At 41.8% G+C, this 20,931-nt stretch overlaps 1 protein-coding gene and 1 long non-coding RNA gene across 4 annotated transcripts in view; one reads left to right on the plus strand and one right to left on the minus strand.

Moving 5' to 3' along the window:
- Positions 1 to 20,931, plus strand: part of LOC130297565 (transmembrane channel-like protein 8) — a 42,728-nt gene extending 21,797 nt beyond the window's left edge. Inside the window, exons 5-17 of one of the 3 annotated variants that reach the window (XM_056550161.1) lie at positions 1,094 to 1,240; positions 1,328 to 1,401; positions 4,674 to 4,813; positions 5,851 to 5,998; positions 6,075 to 6,245; positions 6,319 to 6,470; positions 7,652 to 7,772; positions 9,796 to 9,893; positions 11,606 to 11,789; positions 13,798 to 13,928; positions 17,088 to 17,246; positions 18,384 to 18,462; positions 20,676 to 20,931. In XM_056550161.1, coding sequence (XP_056406136.1) covers positions 1,094 to 1,240; positions 1,328 to 1,401; positions 4,674 to 4,813; positions 5,851 to 5,998; positions 6,075 to 6,245; positions 6,319 to 6,470; positions 7,652 to 7,772; positions 9,796 to 9,893; positions 11,606 to 11,789; positions 13,798 to 13,928; positions 17,088 to 17,246; positions 18,384 to 18,462; positions 20,676 to 20,786 — 1,715 coding nt within the window. In that variant the 3' untranslated portion in view covers positions 20,787 to 20,931. The remainder of the gene's footprint in view (positions 1 to 1,093; positions 1,241 to 1,327; positions 1,402 to 4,673; positions 4,814 to 5,850; positions 5,999 to 6,074; positions 6,246 to 6,318; positions 6,471 to 7,651; positions 7,773 to 9,795; positions 9,894 to 11,605; positions 11,790 to 13,797; positions 13,929 to 17,087; positions 17,247 to 18,383; positions 18,463 to 20,675) is intronic. The other 2 variants (XM_056550162.1, XM_056550163.1) reach the window with 2 other exon arrangements.
- LOC130297568 (uncharacterized) lies at positions 11,648 to 20,784 on the minus strand. The gene is made up of 3 exons (XR_008849592.1): positions 20,306 to 20,784; positions 18,396 to 18,457; positions 11,648 to 11,776 (listed from the first exon to the last, which is right to left on the minus strand). It is a non-coding gene; the product is annotated as an uncharacterized LOC130297568 (long non-coding RNA).

The raw sequence follows: 20,931 nt of genomic DNA on the forward strand, positions 1-20,931 counted from the left end.
GCACCCCCTGGTTGGGAAACACTGACCTATACTGTATAGTCCAACATGCTGGAAGTTGTAGTTTTGCAACAGCTGGAGGCACCCCTGGTTGGGAAACACTGACCTATACTATATACTACTATATAGTCCAACATGCTGGGAGTTGTAGTTTTGCAACAGCTGGAGGCACTCCTGGTTGGGAAACACTGACCTATACTATATAGTCCAACATGCTGGAAGTTGTAGTTTTGCAACAGCTGGAGGCACTCCTGGTTGGGAAACACTGACCTATACTATATACTACTATATGGTCCAGCATGTTGGGAGTTGTAGTTTTGCAACAGCTGGAGGCACTCCTGGTTGGGAAACACTGACCTATACTATATTCTACTATATAGTCCAACATGCTGGGAGTTGTAGTTTTGCAACAGCTGGAGGCACCCCTGGTTGGGAAACACTGACCTATACTATATACTACTATATGGTCCAACATGCTGGAAGTTGTAGTTTTGCAACAGCTGGAGGCACTCCTGGTTGGGAAACACTGACCTATACTATATACAACTATATAGTCCAACATGCTGGGAGTTGTAGTTTTCATTTGGGGCAGCTGCTGAGCCACAGGCTGTATCAGGGCATGCTGGGAGTTGTAGTTAGTAATTAACTGCAACTTCCACATGTGATTAAAAATGTGATCAAAAAGTAACCTCAAAACAAAATGGTCCTGTTAAAAACTACAGATCGGGGCGCAAAAAACGAGCCTCATACAGGTATAAGGAGAAATAAAAAAGTTATAGGGGTCAGAATAGGACAAAATTTCCCCCGTATATGTGGATCCTGTGATGTCACGCATATATAATTAATTATGCTAATTAGCCTGGCCGGTATTTTTCTGCAAGAAAGGTGACCCTAGCGGCATCGGATCAGTGGGCGGCAGCAGCGCCACCTCCTCCCGTTTCTCTGTATGACCCCCCAGTATCCCCTGGTGGGGGGCACAGCTTCCTATACAGACTAGGGCAGCACAAAACCAAATTACGCCAATTCTCCTCCTGCCGACAGATATTGGTTTCCCGTACAGACATTATTGTTCTGATGTCTTCTCATCCCCCTCCAGTCAGGTTCGGCTCCAGTATCAGCTCCTATTTCTCCTTCCTCCGGTTCCTGTTGCTCTTGAACGTTGCTTCCATCATTCTGACCACTGGTTTAGTCCTTCTTCCCACCATGGTCCGAAATAAAATAGGACACAACCAAAGCTATATAGGTAAGTACCCCCATATAGTGATAGAGAGGTGGTTATTGGAAATGATCCGGTCTTTATATGACTGTTGTTTTATTCCTAAACCTTCAGCACCGTGTGTAAACTCATCAGTCCTGCAGAGCCGGTCCTTACAGAGTCCTCTACTGGACGTCTTCACAGGAGAAGTGAGGAAAAGCTTACACTTTATGTCATAACCACAATTCCCTAGAGAAATCCAGTCCTTCAAATTGTAGGTCCATGTGTGGTGTACATATACGTTTCCATTATTCAGTTCCCAATGTTGAGTATTCTAGGACAGTGGTCCCCAACACAGTCTCCAAGGCCCACCAACATTCTGGGTTGTTTTTAGTTAATCCCTTTGAATAAAACAGAGAACAGACTCATATAAAGATCTGGACTGTTGGTGGTCCTTGAGGACTGGGTTGGGGACCTCTGCTCTATACCACTCATATAAAGATCTGGACTGTTGGTGGCCTTGAGGACTGGGTTGAGGACCTCTGCTCTATACCACTCATATAAAGATCTGGACTGTTGGTGGCCTTGAGGACTGGGTTGGAGACCTCTGCTCTATACCACTCATATAAAGATCTGGACTGTTGGTGGTCTTGAGGACTGGGTTGGGGACCTCTCCTCTATACCACTCATATAAAGATCTGGACTGTTGGTGGTCTTGAGGACTGGGTTGGGGACCTCTGCTCTATACCACTCATATAAAGATCTGGACTGTTGGCGGTCCTTGAGGACTGGGTTGGGGACCTCTGCTCTATACCACTCATATAAAGATCTGGACTGTTGGTGGCCTTGAGGACTGGGTTGGGGACCTCTGCTCTATACCACTCATATAAAGATCTGGACTGTTGGTTACCTTGAGGACTGGGTTGAGGACCTCTGCTCTATACCACTCATATAAAGATCTGGACTGTTGGTGGTCCTTGAGGACTGGGTTGGGGACCTCTGCTCTATACCACTCATATAAAGATCTGGACTGTTGGTGGTCTTGAGGACTGGGTTGAGGACCTCTCCTCTATACCACTCATATAAAGATCTGGACTGTTGGTGGTCTTGAGGACTGGGTGGGGACCTCTGCTCTATACCACTCATATAAAGATCTGGACTGTTGGTGGTCCTTGAGGACTGGGTTGGGGACCTCTGCTCTATACCACTCATATAAAGATCTGGACTGTTGGTGGCCTTGAGGACTGGGTTGAGGACCTCTGCTCTATACCACTCATATAAAGATCTGGACTGTTGGTGGCCTTGAGGACTGGGTTGGAGACCTCTGCTCTATACCACTCATATAAAGATCTGGACTGTTGGTGGTCTTGAGGACTGGGTTGGGGACCTCTCCTCTATACCACTCATATAAAGATCTGGACTGTTGGTGGTCTTGAGGACTGGGTTGGGGACCTCTGCTCTATACCACTCATATAAAGATCTGGACTGTTGGCGGTCCTTGAGGACTGGGTTGGGGACCTCTGCTCTATACCACTCATATAAAGATCTGGACTGTTGGTGGCCTTGAGGACTGGGTTGGGGACCTCTGCTCTATACCACTCATATAAAGATCTGGACTGTTGGTTACCTTGAGGACTGGGTTGAGGACCTCTGCTCTATACCACTCATATAAAGATCTGGACTGTTGGTGGTCCTTGAGGACTGGGTTGGGGACCTCTGCTCTATACCACTCATATAAAGATCTGGACTGTTGGTGGTCTTGAGGACTGGGTTGAGGACCTCTCCTCTATACCACTCATATAAAGATCTGGACTGTTGGTGGTCTTGAGGACTGGGTGGGGACCTCTGCTCTATACCACTCATATAAAGATCTGGACTGTTGGTGGTCCTTGAGGACTGGGTTGGGGACCTCTGCTCTATACCACTCATATAAAGATCTGGACTGTTGGTGGTCTTGAGGACCGGGTTGGGGACCTCTGCTCTATACCACTCATATAAAGATCTGGACTGTTGGTGGCCTTGAGGACTGGGTTGGGGACCTCTCCTCTATACCACTCATATAAAGATCTGGGCTGTTGGTGGTCTTGAGGACTGGGTTGGGGACCTCTGCTCTATACCATTCATATAAAGATCTGGACTGTTGGTTACCTTGAGGACTGGGTTGGGGACCTCTGCTCTATACCACTCATATAAAGATCTGGACTGTTGGTTACCTTGAGGACTGGGTTGGGGACCTCTGCTCTATACCACTCATATAAAGATCTGGACTGTTGGTGGTCCTTGAGGACTGGGTTGGGGACCTCTGCTCTATACCACTCATATAAAGATCTGGACTGTTGGTGGTCTTGAGGACTGGGTTGAGGACCTCTCCTCTATACCACTCATATAAAGATCTGGACTGTTGGTGGTCTTGAGGACTGGGTGGGGACCTCTGCTCTATACCACTCATATAAAGATCTGGACTGTTGGTGGTCCTTGAGGACTGGGTTGGGGACCTCTGCTCTATACCACTCATATAAAGATCTGGACTGTTGGTGGTCTTGAGGACCGGGTTGGGGACCTCTGCTCTATACCACTCATATAAAGATCTGGACTGTTGGTGGTCTTGAGGACTGGGTTGGGGACCTCTCCTCTATACCACTCATATAAAGATCTGGGCTGTTGGTGGTCTTGAGGACTGGGTTGGGGACCTCTGCTCTATACCATTCATATAAAGATCTGGACTGTTGGTTACCTTGAGGACTGGGTTGGGGACCTCTGCTCTATACTACTCATATAAAGATCTGGACTGTTGGTGGTCATGACATGTAACCGGTGATCGGATCCTCTACGTATTATAGGAAACCGATGGCAACACGAACAGACTGACAAAAAATCCATCGTAGAAGTTTCCTGACTCGGCAGGTTCTGTTCATTCTACTGAATGATGGGTCTTGTCTGAAGCCCCCGGTAGATTTAACATAAGATATATATATATATATATACACACTAAGGCCAGGGTCACATACGCCCATCAATCATGCACAGTTACTATCTGGGGTGGTTGTACTGATTCAAAAAATGTTACATGCAGCGGTTTTATTTATTTATTTATTTATCATATTTATTTATTTTACTTATTTTATTTATTTTACTTATTTATTTTACTTATTTTATTTATTTCTTAAATGAATTAATTTATCTTATTTATTTTATTTTATTTATTTATTTAATTAATTCACTTATTTTTTTATTTTTATTTATTTATCTTATTTATTTATTGTATTTATTTAATTAATTTATCTTATTTATTTATTTTATTTATATATCTTATTTTTTTTTTATTAATTAATTTATTCATCTTATTTATTTTACTTATTTATTTAATTATTTATTTAGTTTTGATCCGGCACATCCACACCGGTGGGCAACAATGCCGGATCCCCAGAAGTATGTGAACCCCTGCACGTTGTCTTATCCAGTACATGTGATTGACTTGCAGGGCTTCATGGCGGACACCTTCCTTTTCTACGGACATTACACTGATGTGATGGAGCAGGACGACTCCTTCAGCGTCCGCTTGTCCTACTTGCTGACGCCTTTTGTTTTCTTATTAATCTGCAGCCTTGTCTTCTTACAATGGTAGGCGTCCTTTACTGTTTTACTGCTCAAGTCCTGTTTTGTTCCCATTTTTTGGGGGGCTAAGGTCACAGGTCCTCTTTAAAGGGGTACTCCACTGCCCCAGTGTTTCGGAACATTTTGTTCCGAACACTTGGAGGTTGGGGGGGGGGGGGGGGGGGGGGGTCGGGATGTCACGGCCACACCCCTCATTACGCCATGTCACGCCCCCTCAATGTAAATCTTTATCCTTCCAGTACTTTTTAGCAGCTGTATGCTACAGAGGAACTTTTTTCTTTTTGAATTTCTTTTTTGTCTTGTCCACAGTGCTCTCTGCTGACATCTGATGTCCGTTTCAGGAAATGTCCAGAGTAGGAGAGGTTTGCTATGGGGATTTTCTCTTGCCCTGGACAGTTCCTGATACGGGCATCAGGTGTCAGCAGAGAGCACTGTGGACAAGACAAAAAAAGAAATTCAAGCATACAGCTGCTAAAAAGTACTGGAAGGGTAAAGATTTTTTTAATAGAAGTCCATTAAATCGACCAATTAAATTAATAGAAGTGTATTAAACCTACCAATCTTGGTGCAGCCCCCGGAATACTTTTTAGCAGCTGTATGCTAAGGAGGAAATTCTTTCCTTTTTGAATTTCTTTTTTGTCTTGTCCACAGTGCTCTCTGCTGACACCTGATGCCCGTATCAGGAACTGTCCAGAGCAAGAGAAAATCCCCATTGCAAACCGATTCTACTCTGGACAGTTCCTGATGTGGACAGAGGTGTCAGCAGAGAGCACTGTGGACAAGACAAAAAAAAGAAATTCAAACAGAAAAGAATTTCCTCTGTAACATACAGCTGCTAATAAGTACTGGAAGGGTAAAGATTTTTTAATAGAAGTAATTTACAAATCTGTTTAACTTTCTGTCCCCAGTTGATTTAAAAAAAATAAAATAAAATAAAATAAAAAAAATGAAATGTTTTCCACCGGAGTACCCCTTTAAGAAAACCTGTATAACCCCATAAAATATCATCTCTTGATCATATGGAAATCCTTTGTAACACACAGTTCGGTGAAAGGAATAACCCAAAGGCGGGTACGTAGCCGCCACTACAGGACCTCCATCAGCAGCAAAGTCTTTTCAGGTTGGGATTTCTGTGTGAGGGAATCGGTGCGGTCTACCCTAAAGCAGAAGAGTTTCAGTGATGACATCAAGGTTGGTCCGGCCTTCCGTCGTATGTGCCGTACATCTACGTGTTTCGTAGTCATCTAAAATATTTCCCTTCCCCCAGTCTGATTTGGCTGAGGAGTATTGGCATTATCGAGCCGCCCAACACTCTCTTCAGGAAAGAGCTCGCCTTATTGTTTTACGGCTTTTTCTCAACGGTATCATCCTGGGTCTGATGGGCGGAAGTTTTTATGTTATATATCTGGCCACCGGGGAGTCTCAAGATTATCAAGAGGTGAGTGTAACGTCCCAATGCCAATCATCTTCCTATACAGCTGCATGATCTATAAACCCGACGTGTTTCTCAGAAGTCAGGTCATCCCTTCCTCAGCCTGCTGACCCAGTATCTGGTTCCTATTGTCATCTCCTTGGTTCGTCTGATCCTGCCGTATTTCTTCATGATCCTGGTAAAATTTGAAGGCCGGTCACCAAGTGCGGAGATAACCTTAACCCTGATCAGGTAACTGCCTGTTACTAACGTGTTACTTCATACTTCTATCCTCTAACCCCGTTTCGGGGCATATTATTTGAGTCTTGGACAGTTTTCTCACTTTGTTCGTTCTTCTTCACTTCATCGTAGTCTGGGTTCACATTACGAGTTGCTGTTATGTCTCTTGTATACATTAAAGGGGTTATTCAGAAAAAACTTTATATATATATATATATATATATATATATATATATATATATATATATATATATCTACTGGCTCCAGAAAATTAAACAGATTAAAAATAATCTTAATCTTTTCAGTACTTATGAGCTGCTGAAGTTGAGTTGTTCTTTTCTGTCTAAGTGCTCTCTGATGACACCTGTTTCGGGAACTGTCCAGTTTAGAAGCAAATCCCCATAGCAAACCTCTTCTACTCTGTGCAGTTCCCGAGACAAGCAGAGATGTCAGCAGAGAGCACTGTTGTCAGACTGAAAAGAACAACTCCACTTCAGCAGCTGATAATTATTGGAAGGATTAAGATTTTTTAATAGAAGTAATTTACAAACTTTCTGGAGCCAGATGATATAAAAAAAAAAGTTTTTTTTCCTGGAATACCCCTTTAAAATCATGTCAATATGGGATAAGTGTACAGGCATGAGGTCCATTACCTTTAAAGGGGTACTCCACTGCCCCAGTGTTCAGAACATTTTGTTCTGAATGCTTAGAGCAGGGGGCGGGGGTCGTGACATCATGGCCACGCCCCTTGTGATGTCACGTCACACCGTCTCTGGCCTCGGTGGAGATGTTTAGAGATGAGAGTCTTTTTAAGTCCTGACTTTCTTCTTGACCCCTTCTTGGCCTCCTCAGAGGATAATATGTGCTTTGTGTTCCATATATGTCACCTTTAAAGGGGTACTCCACTGGAAAACATCCGGACAGTTCCTAAAATGGACAGAGGTGTCAACATGGAGCACTTTTCATAAAGAAAAGAACTTCCAATGGAACATACAGCAGCTGATAAGTACTGGAAGGATTAAGATTTTTAAATAGAAGTCATTTACAAATCTGTTTAACTTTCTGGCGCCAGTTTATTGAATTTTTTTTTTCCAGAGGAGTACCCCTTTAATCTTTGCCTTTTGTTGTTTCTCTTGTTTCTCGTTACATTTGAGTTTTCAGTAAAAAGTATTAATGGGAATTTCGTTGCGCAGGTGCGTATTCCTCAGGCTCGGAACCTTGGTGATTTTCCTCTTTTCTCTGGGCCAAAAGATCATGTGCTTGGGGGGTTCCAAGGCGCCGTGTGAGAACTGCGGCTACAACACGCGATTCCAGGTGAGAGTCCACGGTGGGGTCATCAGTCGCCTGCACCCAACAATAGGACGTGTAACATATGGTGGACGCCCACCTGTTCTTTCTGGTGTTTCCAGCTGAGGAGGAAATGTGAATGAACCTGATGATTTCCACAGAATAGGAGGGGTGTCTTTAAAGGGGTACTCCACCCCTTTAATCAATCCAAAGAATAGGGGAGAAGATGTGTGATCGCGGGGGTCCCGCTGCTGGGGACCCCCGCGATCTCCCTGCTGCACCTGGCGTTAGTTTAGAGGGTCGGGTGCAGCACCGGAGGCTCGTGACGTCTCGGCCGCGCCCCCTCAATGCTAGTCTATGGGAGTAGATTTGCATAGAGGGGGCGTGGCCGTGACATCACAAGCCTCTGCCCCGCATCGCCAGTCACTCGGCACGGAGCGAAGTTCGCTATGTGCTAATAAAAATAATAATGATGATAATAATAATAATAATAAAAATGATGATAATAATAATAATAAAAATAATAATGATAATAATAATAATAAAAAGTATAATAATAATGATAATAATGAAAACAATTATAATAATAATAAAATGAGAATTATAATTTTAATAATAATAATAAAAATGAGAAAAATAATGATGATAATAATAAAAATGATAATAATAATGATAATAATAATATCAATAAAAATGATAATAATAAAGATAATAATAAAAAAATGATGATAATAATTTTTATAACAAAAATGATAATAAAAATGATAATAAAAACGATAATAATAATTTTATTAATAATAAAAACGATAATAATAATTTTATTAACAATAAAAATGATAATGATAATAATAATAAAAATGTTAATAATAAAAATGATAATAATTTTAATAATAATAATAATAATGATAATAATACTAAAAATGATAATAATAAAAATGATAATAATAATAATAATAAAAATGATAATAATAATAAAAATGATAATAATAATAATAATAATAAAAATGTTAATAATAATAAAAATGATAATGATAATAATAATAATAATAAAAATGATAATAATAATAAAAATGATAATAATAATAATAAAAATGATAATAATAATGATAATAATAATAAAAATGATAATAATATTAATAAAAATGATAATAATAATAAAAAGCTGTGTTCATCAGGCTGTATTCACACCACGTTTTTGCAGTACAGTTCCCGTATACGTTTTCAATGTGAAAACCGTACGGAACTGTATTGGAAACCGTATGCATTGACTCTCCATTGGAAACTGTATGCCAAAAGATGCATCAGGTTGTGTCAGTTTTGCATCCTGTACGGTTCTGTCAGTTTTCCTCGTACCTAAAACTGTAGCCTACCACGGTTTTTGGTCCAGGTGAAAAACCGTATTGAAACATATAAGTTTTTTTTTTTTTTTTTTTTTAACATGGGAGTTAATGGGAACTGTACAGAACTGTATGTGCGAACGGTTCCATCCGGTTTTCCCCATACGTTTTTTTTACTTTGCACATTGTTTTTTTTCTTGGAATTTCAATCAAACAAGTGAAACTTTATTCATAATGGAGGGAAAAGTTAAACACTTATACGTGTTTTTCTTAAAAAACTGATGCAACTGGACATCATTTTTCAAACCGTATATGGGTTATATAATTTGTACACACTTTTTGATACAGTTTAGTCTGATTTTGAGGAATCAGTTTTTCATCAAAAACCTGATACGGGAACTGTACTGCAAAAACGTGGTGTGAACCTGAATAGTGCTGGAAACGCGTGGGTCCAGTGCACATTGTGTGTTACCGCTTTGTCCATGTGTATTGTTTGTATAAAAAGGGTTTCTCAACCAAGGTGCCTCCAGCTGTTGCAAAACTACAACTTCCAGCATGCCCGGACAGCCGAAGGCTGTCCGGGCATGCTGGGAGTTGTAGTTTTGCAACAGCTGGAGGCTCCCAGGTTGGGAAATACTGGCTTAGTCTGAAAGTGCAAGACCCCATTTCCTTATCCCGTACAACCCCTTTATATCTCCCCTTTGTCCACACAGTGTTGGGAGACCTCCGTGGGGCAGGAGTTTTACAAGTTGTCCATGTTTCACTTCCTCCAGTCAGTAGTACAGTTCTTGTTCTTGCAATTTCCTCGCAGGTATGTACATACATGATCACTGCTGTCATAAAGGGGTACTCCGGTGGAAAATCATTTATTTTAAATCCACTGGTGCCAGAAAGTTAAACAGATTTGTAAATGACTTCTATTAAAAAATCTTAATCCTTCCGGTACTTATCAGCTGCTGGATGCCCCACAGGAAGTTGTGTAGTTCTTTCCAGTCTGACCACAGTGCTCTCTGCTGACACCTCTGTCCCTGTCAGGAACTGTCCAGAGCAGGATCGGTTTGCTATGGGGAATTTGCTCCTACTCTGGACAGTTCCTGAGACAGACAGAGGTGTCAGCAGAGAGCACTGTGGTCAGACAGAAAGGAACAACTCAACTTCAGCAGCTGAAAAGTACTGGAAGGATCAAGATTTTTTAATAGAAGTAATTTACAAATCTGTATAACTTTCTGGCACCAGTTCATTTCAAATAAATTGTTTACCACTGGAGTACCCCTTTAACCGCACAGCCATATTTCCTTCTTTTTTTTTCTTTCTTAATTTTTTATTTTTATTTTCTGTGCTTTTTTTTTTTTAGAGACTATTTATTTATTTTTTATGTATTTATATTAAGTCTAATAAAGAACAAGTTAAACATTTTAACCTATATTTTATAATAATAAACAATAAATAAATAACTTTATAGCAAAAAAGAGAAAGATCAGCCAGTGGTAAATGATGTGACGACTTTATTGGAACCGGGTAAAAAAAACGTAATTAACCGGTACCATAACATTTTACAAATTTGTAATTACTTCTATTTAAAAATCTTAAAGGGGTATTCCAGGCAAAAACTTTTTTTTATATATATCAACTGGCTCCAGAAAGTTAAACAGATTTGTAAATTACTTCTATTAAAAAATCTTAATCCTTTCAGTACTTATGAGCTTCTGAAGTTAAGGTTGTTCTTTTCTGTCTAAGTGCTCTCTGCTGACACCTGTCTCGGGAACCGCCCAGTTTAGAATCAAATCCCCAAAGCAAACCTCTTCTAAACTCAGCGTTTCCCGAGACACATGTCATCAGAGAGCACTTACACAGAAAAGAACAACCTTAACTTCAGAAGCTCATAAGTACTGAAAGGATTAAGATTTTTTTAATAGAAGTAATTTACAAATCTGTTTAACTTTCTGGAGCCAGTTGATATATATAAAAAGGTTTTTGCTTGGAATACCCCTTTAACCCTTCCAGTACTTATCAGCTGCTGTAAAGGAAGTTAAAGGGGTACTCCCCTGGTAAACATTTTTATTTTTAATCAACTGGTGCCAGAATGTTAAACAGTTTTGTAAGTTACTTCTATATAAAAATCTTAATCCTTCCAGTACTTATCAACTGCTGTATGCTCCACAGGAAGTTGTGTTGTTCTTTCCAGTCTGACCACAGTGCTCTCTGCTGCCACCTCGACAGAGGTGGCAGCAGAGAGCACTGTGGTCAGACTGGAAAGAACTACACAACTGTGGTCAGACAGAAAGGAAATTCAAAAAAGAAAAGAACTTCCTGTGGAGCACACAGCAGCTGATAAGTACTGGAAGGATTAAGATTTTTCAATAGAAGTAATTTACAAATCTGTAGAACTTTCTGGCACCAGTTGATGTGAACACATTCCTCACTCTGGAGTAACCCTTTAAATCACCAGCACAGTCATATTTCTGCTCCCCAACCACATCACTTACTCGGGTGCCGTTTACCGATTCTTATCCTCTCTTCCAGCTTCCTGTTTTCCCGATACCATTGCCGCTTCATGCGTTGGCTTGGGAAGGAGAAATTCCTGCTATCCCAGAATGTTCTGGACACAGTGTACGGTCAGACGGTAGTGTGGGGGGGGATGTTCTACGCTCCGCTGCTGCCGCTTCTCAACCTCATCTTCCTCTTCATCACCTTCTACATTAAAAAGGTCAGATTAAAATGTAAAATTAAGGGCGCAATTTTATTTATTTGTTTATTTTTTTGCACATGCATTTTAAAGGGGTATTCCAGGAAAAACCTTTTTTTTTTTTTTTTTTTTAGATCAACTGGCTCCAGAAAGTTAAACATATTTGTAAATTACTTCTATTTAAAAAATCTTAATCCTTCCAATAATTATCAGCTGCTGAAGTTGAGTTGTCCTTTTCTGTCTAAGTGCTCTCTGATGACACGTGTCTCGGGAGCTGTCCAGAGTAGAAGCAAATTCCCATAGCAAACCTATTCTGCTCTGTTCAGTTCCTACTCTGGACAGCTCCCGAGACACGTGTCATCAGAGAGCACTTTGACAGAAAAGAACAACTCAACTTCAGCAGCTCATAAATACTGAAAGGATTAAGATTTTTTAATAGAAGTAATTTAAAAATCTGTTTAACTTTCTGGAGCCAGTTGATATATATATAATTTTTTTTTCCTGGAATACCCCTTTAAAGGGGTACTCCACTGGAAATTTTTTTTTTTTTTTAAATCAACTGGTGCCAGAAAGTTAATCAGATTTGTAAATGACTTCTATTAAAAAATCTTAATCCTTCCAGTACTTATTAGCGGCTGTATACTACAGAGGAAGTTCTTTTCTTTTTGAATTTTTATTTTGTCTTGTCCACAGTGCCCTATGCTGACACCTGATGCCCGTATCAGGAACTGTCCAGAGCAGGAGAAAATCCCCATAGGAAACCTATGCTGCTCCGGACAGTTCCTGACACGGACAGAGATGTCAGCAGAGAGCACTGTGGACAAGACGAAAAAGAAATGCCAAAAGAAAAGAATTTCCTCTCTAGCATACAGCTGCTAATAAGTACTGGAAGGATTAAGATTTTTAAATAGAAGTAATTTACAAATCTGTTTAACTTTCTGGCACCAAATAATAAAAAAAAAAAATTCCACCGGAGTACCCCTTTAATTAAAAACCAGACTTTTTATTATTTATTTTTTACGATTTACACCCCCAAAAAACACTATATTTTTTAATGCTCTGTGTGCACAGACCACAGCTTTCTCATAGACTTCCATATAGCACATTATTTTTTTAATGCTCTGTGTGCACAGACCACAGCTTTCTCATAGACTTCCATAGAGCACATTATTTTTATAATGCTCTGTGTGCACAGACCACAGCTTTCTCATAGACTTCCATAGAGCACATTATTTTTTTAATGCTCTGTGTGCACAGACCACAGCTTTCTCATAGACTTCCATAGAGCACATTATTTTTATAATGCTCTGTGTGCACAGACCACAGCTTTCTCATAGACTTCCATAGAGCACATTATTTTTTTCATGCTCTGTGTGCACAGACCACAGCTTTCTCATAGACTTCCATAGAGCACATTATTTTTTTAATGCTCTGTGTGCACAGACCACAGCTTTCTCATAGACTTCCATAGAGCACATTATTTTTATAATGCTCTGTGTGCACAGACCACCGCTTTCTCATAGACTTCCATAGAGCACATTATTTTTATAATGCTCTGTGTGCACAGACCACAGCTTTCTCATAGACTTCCATAGAGCACATTATTTTTTTAATGCTCTGTGTGCACAGACCACAGCTTTCTCATAGACTTCCATACAGCACATTATTTTTATAATGCTCTGTGTGCACAGACCACAGCTTTCTCATAGACTTCCATAGAGCACATTATTTTTATAATGCTCTGTGTGCACAGACCACAGCTTTCTCATAGACTTCCATACAGCACATTATTTTTATAATGCTCTGTGTGCACAGACCACAGCTTTCTCATAGACTTCCATAGAGCACATTATTTTTATAATGCTCTGTGTGCACAGACCACCGCTTTCTCATAGACTTCCATAGAGCACATTATTTTTTTAAGAAGGCAGATGCGCCTGAAATGACACTGTGTGAACATAGCCCGAGGCTGATGATGATAAATATATGGAATGTATGGAGTCAGACTGTTCTGTTTGATCTTTTTTAGTATTTCCTGTACCACCTGTGTGATGTCTCCCCAAAATTATTTCGAGAATCCACCCTGAAGATCCTGTTTCACTTTGTCCTATTTCTAGGCCTGATGACCGTCTACTTTCCCTTATCTTACCTGTTGACGAAGTAAGTGATGGGAGGTAGGGTGGCAGATAGTGCGGATTATATAGTGGTGTTTCCCAACCAGGGGGCCTCTAAGTAGTGCGGATTATATAGTGGTGTTTCCCAACCAGGGGGCCTCTAAGTAGTGCGGCAGATAGTGCGGATTATATAGTGGTGTTTCCCAACCAGTGTGTCTCTAAGTAGTGCGGCAGATAGTGTGGATTATATAGTGGTGTTTCCCAACCAGGGTGCCTCTAAGTAGGGCAGCAGATAGTGCGGATTATATAGTGGTGGTTCCCAACCAGTGTGCCTCTAAGTAGTGCGGCAGATAGTGCAGATTATATAGAGGTGTTTCCCAACCAGTGTGCCTCTAAGTAGTGCGGCAGATAGTGCGGATTATATAGAGGTGTTTCCCAACCAGTGTGCCTCTAAGTAGTGCGGCAGATAGTGTGGATTATATAGTGGTGTTTCCCAACCAGGGTGCCTCTAAGTAGTGCGGCAGATAGTGCGGATTATATAGAGGTGTTTCCCAACCAGTGTGCCTCTAAGTAGTGCGGCAGATAGTGTGGATTATATAGTGGTGTTTCCCAACCAGGGTGCCTCTAAGTAGTGCTGCAGATAGTGTGGATTATATGGTGGTGTTTCCCAACCAGGGGGCCTCTAAGTAGTGCGGATTATATAGTGGTGTTTCCCAACCAGTGTGCCTCTAAGTAGTGCGGCAGATAGTGCGGATTATAAAGTGGTGTTTGCCAACCAGTGTGCCTCTAAGTAGTGCGGCAGATAGTGCGGATTATATAGTGGTGTTTCCCAACCAGTGTGCCTCTAAGTAGTGCGGCAGATAGTGCGGATTATATAGTGGTGTTTCCCAACCAGTGTGCCTCTAAATAGTGCGGCAGATAGTGCGGATTATATAGTGGTGTTTCCCAACCAGTGCGCCTCTAAATAGTGCGGCAGATAGTGCGGATTATATAGTGGTGTTTGTCAACCAGTGTGCCTCTAAGTAGTGTGGCAGATAGTGCAGATTATATAGTGGTGTTTGCCAACCAGGGTGCCTCTAATTAGTGCGGCAGATAGTGCGGATTATATAGTGGTGTTTCCCAACCAGGGTGCCTCTAAGTAGTGCGGCAGATAGTGTGGATTATATAGTGGTGTTTCCCAACCAGTGTGCCTCTAAGTAGTGCGGCAGATAGTGTGGATTATATAGTGGTGTTTTCCAACCAGTGTGCCTCTAAGTAGTGCGGCAGATAGTGCGGATTATATAGTGGTGTTTTCCAACCAGTGTGCCTCTAAATAGTGCGGCAGATAGTGCGGATTATATAGTGGTGTTTCCCAACCAGGGTGCCTCTAAATAGTGCGGCAGATAGTGCGGATTATATAGTGGTGTTTCCCAACCAGTGTGCCTCTAAGTAGTGCAGCAGATAGTGTGGATTATATAGTGGTGTTTTCCAACCAGTGTGCCTCTAAGTAGTGCGGCAGATAGTGTGGATTATATAGTGGTGTTTCCCAACCAGTGTGCCTCTAAGTAGTGCGGCAGATAGTGTGGATTATATAGTGGTGTTTTCCAACCAGTGTGCCTCTAAGTAGTGCGGCAGATAGTGTGGATTATATAGTGGTGTTTCCCAACCAGTGTGCCTCTAAGTAGTGCGGCAGATAGTGCGGATTATATAGTGGTGTTTTCCAACCAGTGTGCCTCTAAGTAGTGCGGCAGATAGTGCGGATTATATAGTGGTGTTTTCCAACCAGTGTGCCTCTAAATAGTGCGGCAGATAGTGCGGATTATATAGTGGTGTTTCCCAACCAGTGTGCCTCTAAGTAGTGCGGCAGATAGTGCGGATTATAAAGTGGTGTTTGCCAACCAGTGTGCCTCTAAGTAGTGCGGCAGATAGTGCGGATTATAAAGTGGTGTTTCCCAACCAGTGTGCCTCTAAGTAGTGCGGCAGATAGTGCGGATTATATAGTGGTGTTTCCCAACCAGTGTGCCTCTAAGTAGTGCGGCAGATAGTGCGGATTATATAGTGGTGTTTCCCAGCCAGGGGGCCTCTAAGTAGTGCGGCAGATAGTGCGGATTATATAGTGGTGTTTCCCAACCAGTGTGCCTCTAAGTAGTACGGCAGATAGTGCGGATTATATAGAGGTGTTTCCCAACCAGGGTGCCTATAAGTAGTGCGGATTATATAGTGGTGTTTCCCAACCAGGGGGCCTCTAAGTAGTGCGGCAGATAGTGCGGATTATATAGTGGTGTTTCCCAACCAGGGGGCCTCTAAGTAGTGCAGCAGATAGTGCGGATTATATAGTGGTGTTTCCCAACCAGTGTGCCTCTAAGTAGTGCGGCATATAGTGCGGATTATATAGTGGTGTTTCCCAACCAGGGTGCCTCTAAGTAGTGCGGATTATATAGTGGTGTTTCCCAACCAGGGGGCCTCTAAGTAGTGCGGCAGATAGTGCGGATTATATAGTGGTGTTTCCCAACCAGGGGGCCTCTAAGTAGTGCAGCAGATAGTGCGGATTATATAGTGGTGTTTCCCAACCAGTGTGCCTCTAAGTAGTGCGGCAGATAGTGCGGATTATATAGTGGTGTTTCCCAACCAGGGTGCCTCTAAGTAGTGCGGCATATAGTGCGGATTATATAGTGGTGTTTCCCAACCAGGGTGCCTCTAAGTAGTGCGGATTATATAGTGGTGTTTCCCAACCAGGGGGCCTCTAAGTAGTGCGGCAGATAGTGCGGATTATATAGTGGTGTTTCCCAACCAGGGGGCCTCTAAGTAGTGCAGCAGATAGTGCGGATTATATAGTGGTGTTTCCCAACCAGGGGGCCTCTAAGTAGTGCAGCAGATAGTGTGGATTATATAGTGGTGTTTCCCAACCAGTGTGCCTCTAAGTAGTGCGGCAGATAGTGTGGATTATATAGTGGTGTTTCCCAACCAGTGTGCCTCTAAGTAGTGCGGATTATATAGTGGTGTTTCCCAACCAAGGTGCCTCTAAGTGTTGCAAAACTACAACTCCCAGCACGCCTGGACAGCCTCTGTTAATTCTGACAGTGCCCATTTAACCCTTTAGATGCCACGGCCAAAGCTGATCACAGCAGCTAAAATGCAAAAAGAGATTTGCTGGGTCTCGGGACAGAATCTTAGATTGGGAATAATGATTTTTCTTGTGTTTGTTCTGATTTTTCTCCGCTGACAGCGCTCGCCCATCACACTCCTGTGGCTTGTTCACTGACTACAGAACTCCTTGGGAGGCCGTGCAGAACAGAATTAGCTCAATACTGCCCCCCGTAGCCCTGACCGTCCTGTCATATTTCACGTCAGACATTGGCGCTTACTGCCTGCTTTTAATTCTTTGGTAAGTCAAGTGATATTATGTGGGCATTTGTTATAAGGATAGATGTGTCATTGGTGATCGTGACGTCACGGCCACGCCCCTCGTGAGGTCACAACCACGCCCCTCCATTCATGTCTATGGGAGGGGGCGTGTCTGCCGACACGCCCCCTCCCATAGACATGAATAGAGGGGGCGTGGCTGTGACATCACAAGGGGGGAGTGGCTGTGACGTCACGATCACAACCTCCGAGACCGAGTGTTCTGAACAAAATTTTCAGACTGCTGGAGCACGGGAGTACCCCTTTAAGAATAAAGACATCCTAACTGTGTATATAGCTAATTATTGTAATGGCACAAAAAAAAAAACTGTGTCGGCGCCTGCCGGACTGATAAATCATACTTTATCATTGGTCCAGCAGTAGCATGTTTAAGACTCCCGGGCAATCTCCGCAGCTGGAAAGTAACACAATCATGAGATGTACCATACACTTGCATGGGGCTCTGCTGTTTTACTCTTGGGTTGTGGAGATTGTCAATATTGGGACCTCCCTAAATTCTACTCTATCTTTTTTTTTTGACACCTAAGAAGTTTGTGAATGAGATTAAAAGGGGTACTCCACTGAAAAACATTTTTTTTTTTAATCAACTGATGCAAGAAAGTTATATAGATGTGTAAATTATTTTCTTATTGAACTTCCTTTCTGTCTGTCCGCAGTGCTCTCTGCTGACACCTCTGTCCATTTTAGGAACTGTCCAGAGCAGGATAGGTTTGCTATGGGGATTTGCTCCTACTCTGGACAGTTCCTGACATGGACAGAGGTGTCAGCAGAGAACACTGTGGACAGACAGAAAGGAAATTCAAAAGGAAAAGAACTTCCTCTGTAGTATAAAGGAGCTGATAAGTACTGGAAGGATTAAGATTTTTTTAATAGAAGTAATATACAAATCTGTTTAACTTTCTGACACTAGTTGATTAAAAAAAAAAAAAGTTTTCCAGGGGAGTACCCCTTTAGACAAATTATCTTAAGCCATTTGGAAGTTATGCTGGAACATACATATATATCCCCACATATATATATATATATATATATATATATGTATATATATATTTACATATACATCTTATGATTGCTTTATTTTTGTTGTTGGTTTTCTTAGTCTCGTCCTCACCTGCTATGTCTCCCGTGTCCGACAGAATGAACTAGATGTGGAGCAGCTGAAGGATCACTTGTCTAATGTAAGAAAGATCAGATTTATATAGGAGAAGTGACATGTGACATCTACCATCATATATATATATATATATATATATACTACAACTTATTATAATAATACACACATCTGAGGAGGTTACATGAGGAGGAGGATTGTTGCAGTGTGTCACCCCAGTAGTAAGGTGATTACATAAGGAGGAGGATTGTTGCAGTGTGTCACCCCAGTAGTAAGGTGATTACATGAGGAGGAGGATTGTTACAGTGTGTCACCCCAGTAGTAAGGAGATTACATGAGGAGGAGGTTTGTTACAGTGTGTCATCCCAGTAGTAAGGAGATTACATGAGGAGGAGGTTTGTTACAGTGTGTCACCCCAGTAGTAAGGAGAATACATGAGGAGGGTGTTTGTTACAGTGTGTCACCCCAGTAGTAAGTTGGGGCGTGTCAGTTGTAGGAGTCAAGGGGGCGGTACAATTAGCTTTTGTCTTCGGTGGCAAAAATCCTTGCACCAGCCCCGATTCTGAATAATCTTTATCTCCAGGGCTGAGGGTTATATACCGATAGACCTGGGCCTACTGGATTCACCATAGTCATACACAGGAAATATTGTTACGTTATATAGACATTTTTACATTGCATTTTAGTTATTAAAGTGCATCTGTCATATAAATTGATGGCACGAAACCAACTCAATGATTGTCCCCTTAACTGATCGGCACCCCCACAACATGTATTCGGGGTCCTGATGGGTCCCATATCAGAAGTTGGTCTCCTCATACCATATCGACCTTTGTTTTAAATGTCTGAGTTTCTTCTGTGTTTTGCTGTGTAGTGAGGCCAAGGGTCCACTGCGCTCCTGGGCCGCAACGTCTCTCCGTAGTAAGGATAGGGATACATGCGCGCCAAGTCTGTGACCCTGTCAGTCACACACTGCATGTGTTTCGAGAGAAAGATCTGTCACTAAAGGAAGGAAGAAAGCTTTCTGCCTCTAGAGATTTTGACGCATGCGCAGTGCATCTTACGGGGTAACAGACTCAACGCACATGTGCAGCTATCCTCATTGCTACGCATGCGCGGACGTGAGCGTTGTTGCCAGACGAGCCCTGTGTGTCAATCAAAGCGGCATGGCGTACCTCTACCCACGGGTCTTTGGGACTGTAAAACACAGAATGAAAGATATTTTTGGGAGAATAGAGAATTTATAACAATGCAATGGTAGGTTTGGCATTAGGAGACCCACCCCGGATAGACTACGGTGACGGTTTCATGCCATCAATTTGTAGTACAGTTAAAGGGGTACTCCGGTGGAAACCATTTTTTTTTTTTTTTTAATGAACTGGTGCCAGAAAGTTAAACAGATTTGTAAATGACTTCTATTAAAAAATCTTTACCCTTCCAGTACTTTTTAGCAGCTGTATGCTACAGAGGAAATTCTTTTCTTTTTGAATTTCTTTTGTGTCTTGTCCACAGTGCTCTCTGCTGACACCTCTGTCCATGTCAGGAACTGTCCAGAGCAGCATAGGTTTGCTATGGGGATTTTCTCCTACTCTGGACAGTTCCTGATACTGGCATCAGGTGTCAGCAGAGAGCACTGTGGACAAGACTAAAAAGAAATTCAAAAAGAAAATAATTTCCTCTGTAGCATACAGCTGCTAAAAAGTACTGGAAGGGTAAAGATTGTTTTAATAGAAGTCATTTACAAACTTGTTTAACTTTCCGACACCAGTTGATTTAAAAAAATAAAAATAATTCCATCTGAGTACCCCTTTAAGAAGCACTCCAGGATTTTTATTTATGCTTGTATATTGGAGCACAGGCTATTATTAGAGAATAATGTAGAGGTTCTTGTGCATTCCTCTTGTGCTTACCTGTTGTAGCTGATGAAGCAGGCATGGGATAGGCCCCATACCAGTAGCAATTCCACACTGAAGTGGTTCTGTAATGGTTCTTATATTTCTCATGAATCCTCTGGCTGAGGGTGTGGTGTTTGATCCCTGCACCTCTTTATTTAATTAAGCAGTTTATTTTTGCCCCACTACCTTCTCCAAAATAACGGACACCTGATGGACCCCATCAATGTGATCCGTCGGGACCCGTTGTGCTTCGACCTGTTCAGGGTCCATTAGGTTATAAAAAAAAAAAAATAGCCTACGGGACAGAGCCTAGCGGTAGTGTGAACCTAGCCTAAGGCGGTAGTCAACGTGGTTCATGTATCCAACTTTTTTTGTTGCATTTTAGCAAATAGCAGATAAAGCATTCCTGGTGCGAAGACTGAGGAAAGAAGAAGAAGAAGAAGCATTGCAGAGTCCAAGGACCGCTAGTCCCATCCCCAGTCATGTGACCGACTGAAGATTGGAAAACCTCCTTCTTATGTGTGATGTCCCAGTACAGGATATACTCCTGTACAGTACTTGGGCCCTGTCAGGTTGAGTCCCTCATTGCCCTAGGGCAGTGGTCTTCAACCTGCGGATCTCCAGATGTTGCAAAACTACAA

Source organism: Hyla sarda, chromosome 13 (genome assembly GCF_029499605.1).
Source record: "Hyla sarda isolate aHylSar1 chromosome 13, aHylSar1.hap1, whole genome shotgun sequence".
NCBI lineage: Eukaryota > Metazoa > Chordata > Amphibia > Anura > Hylidae > Hyla > Hyla sarda.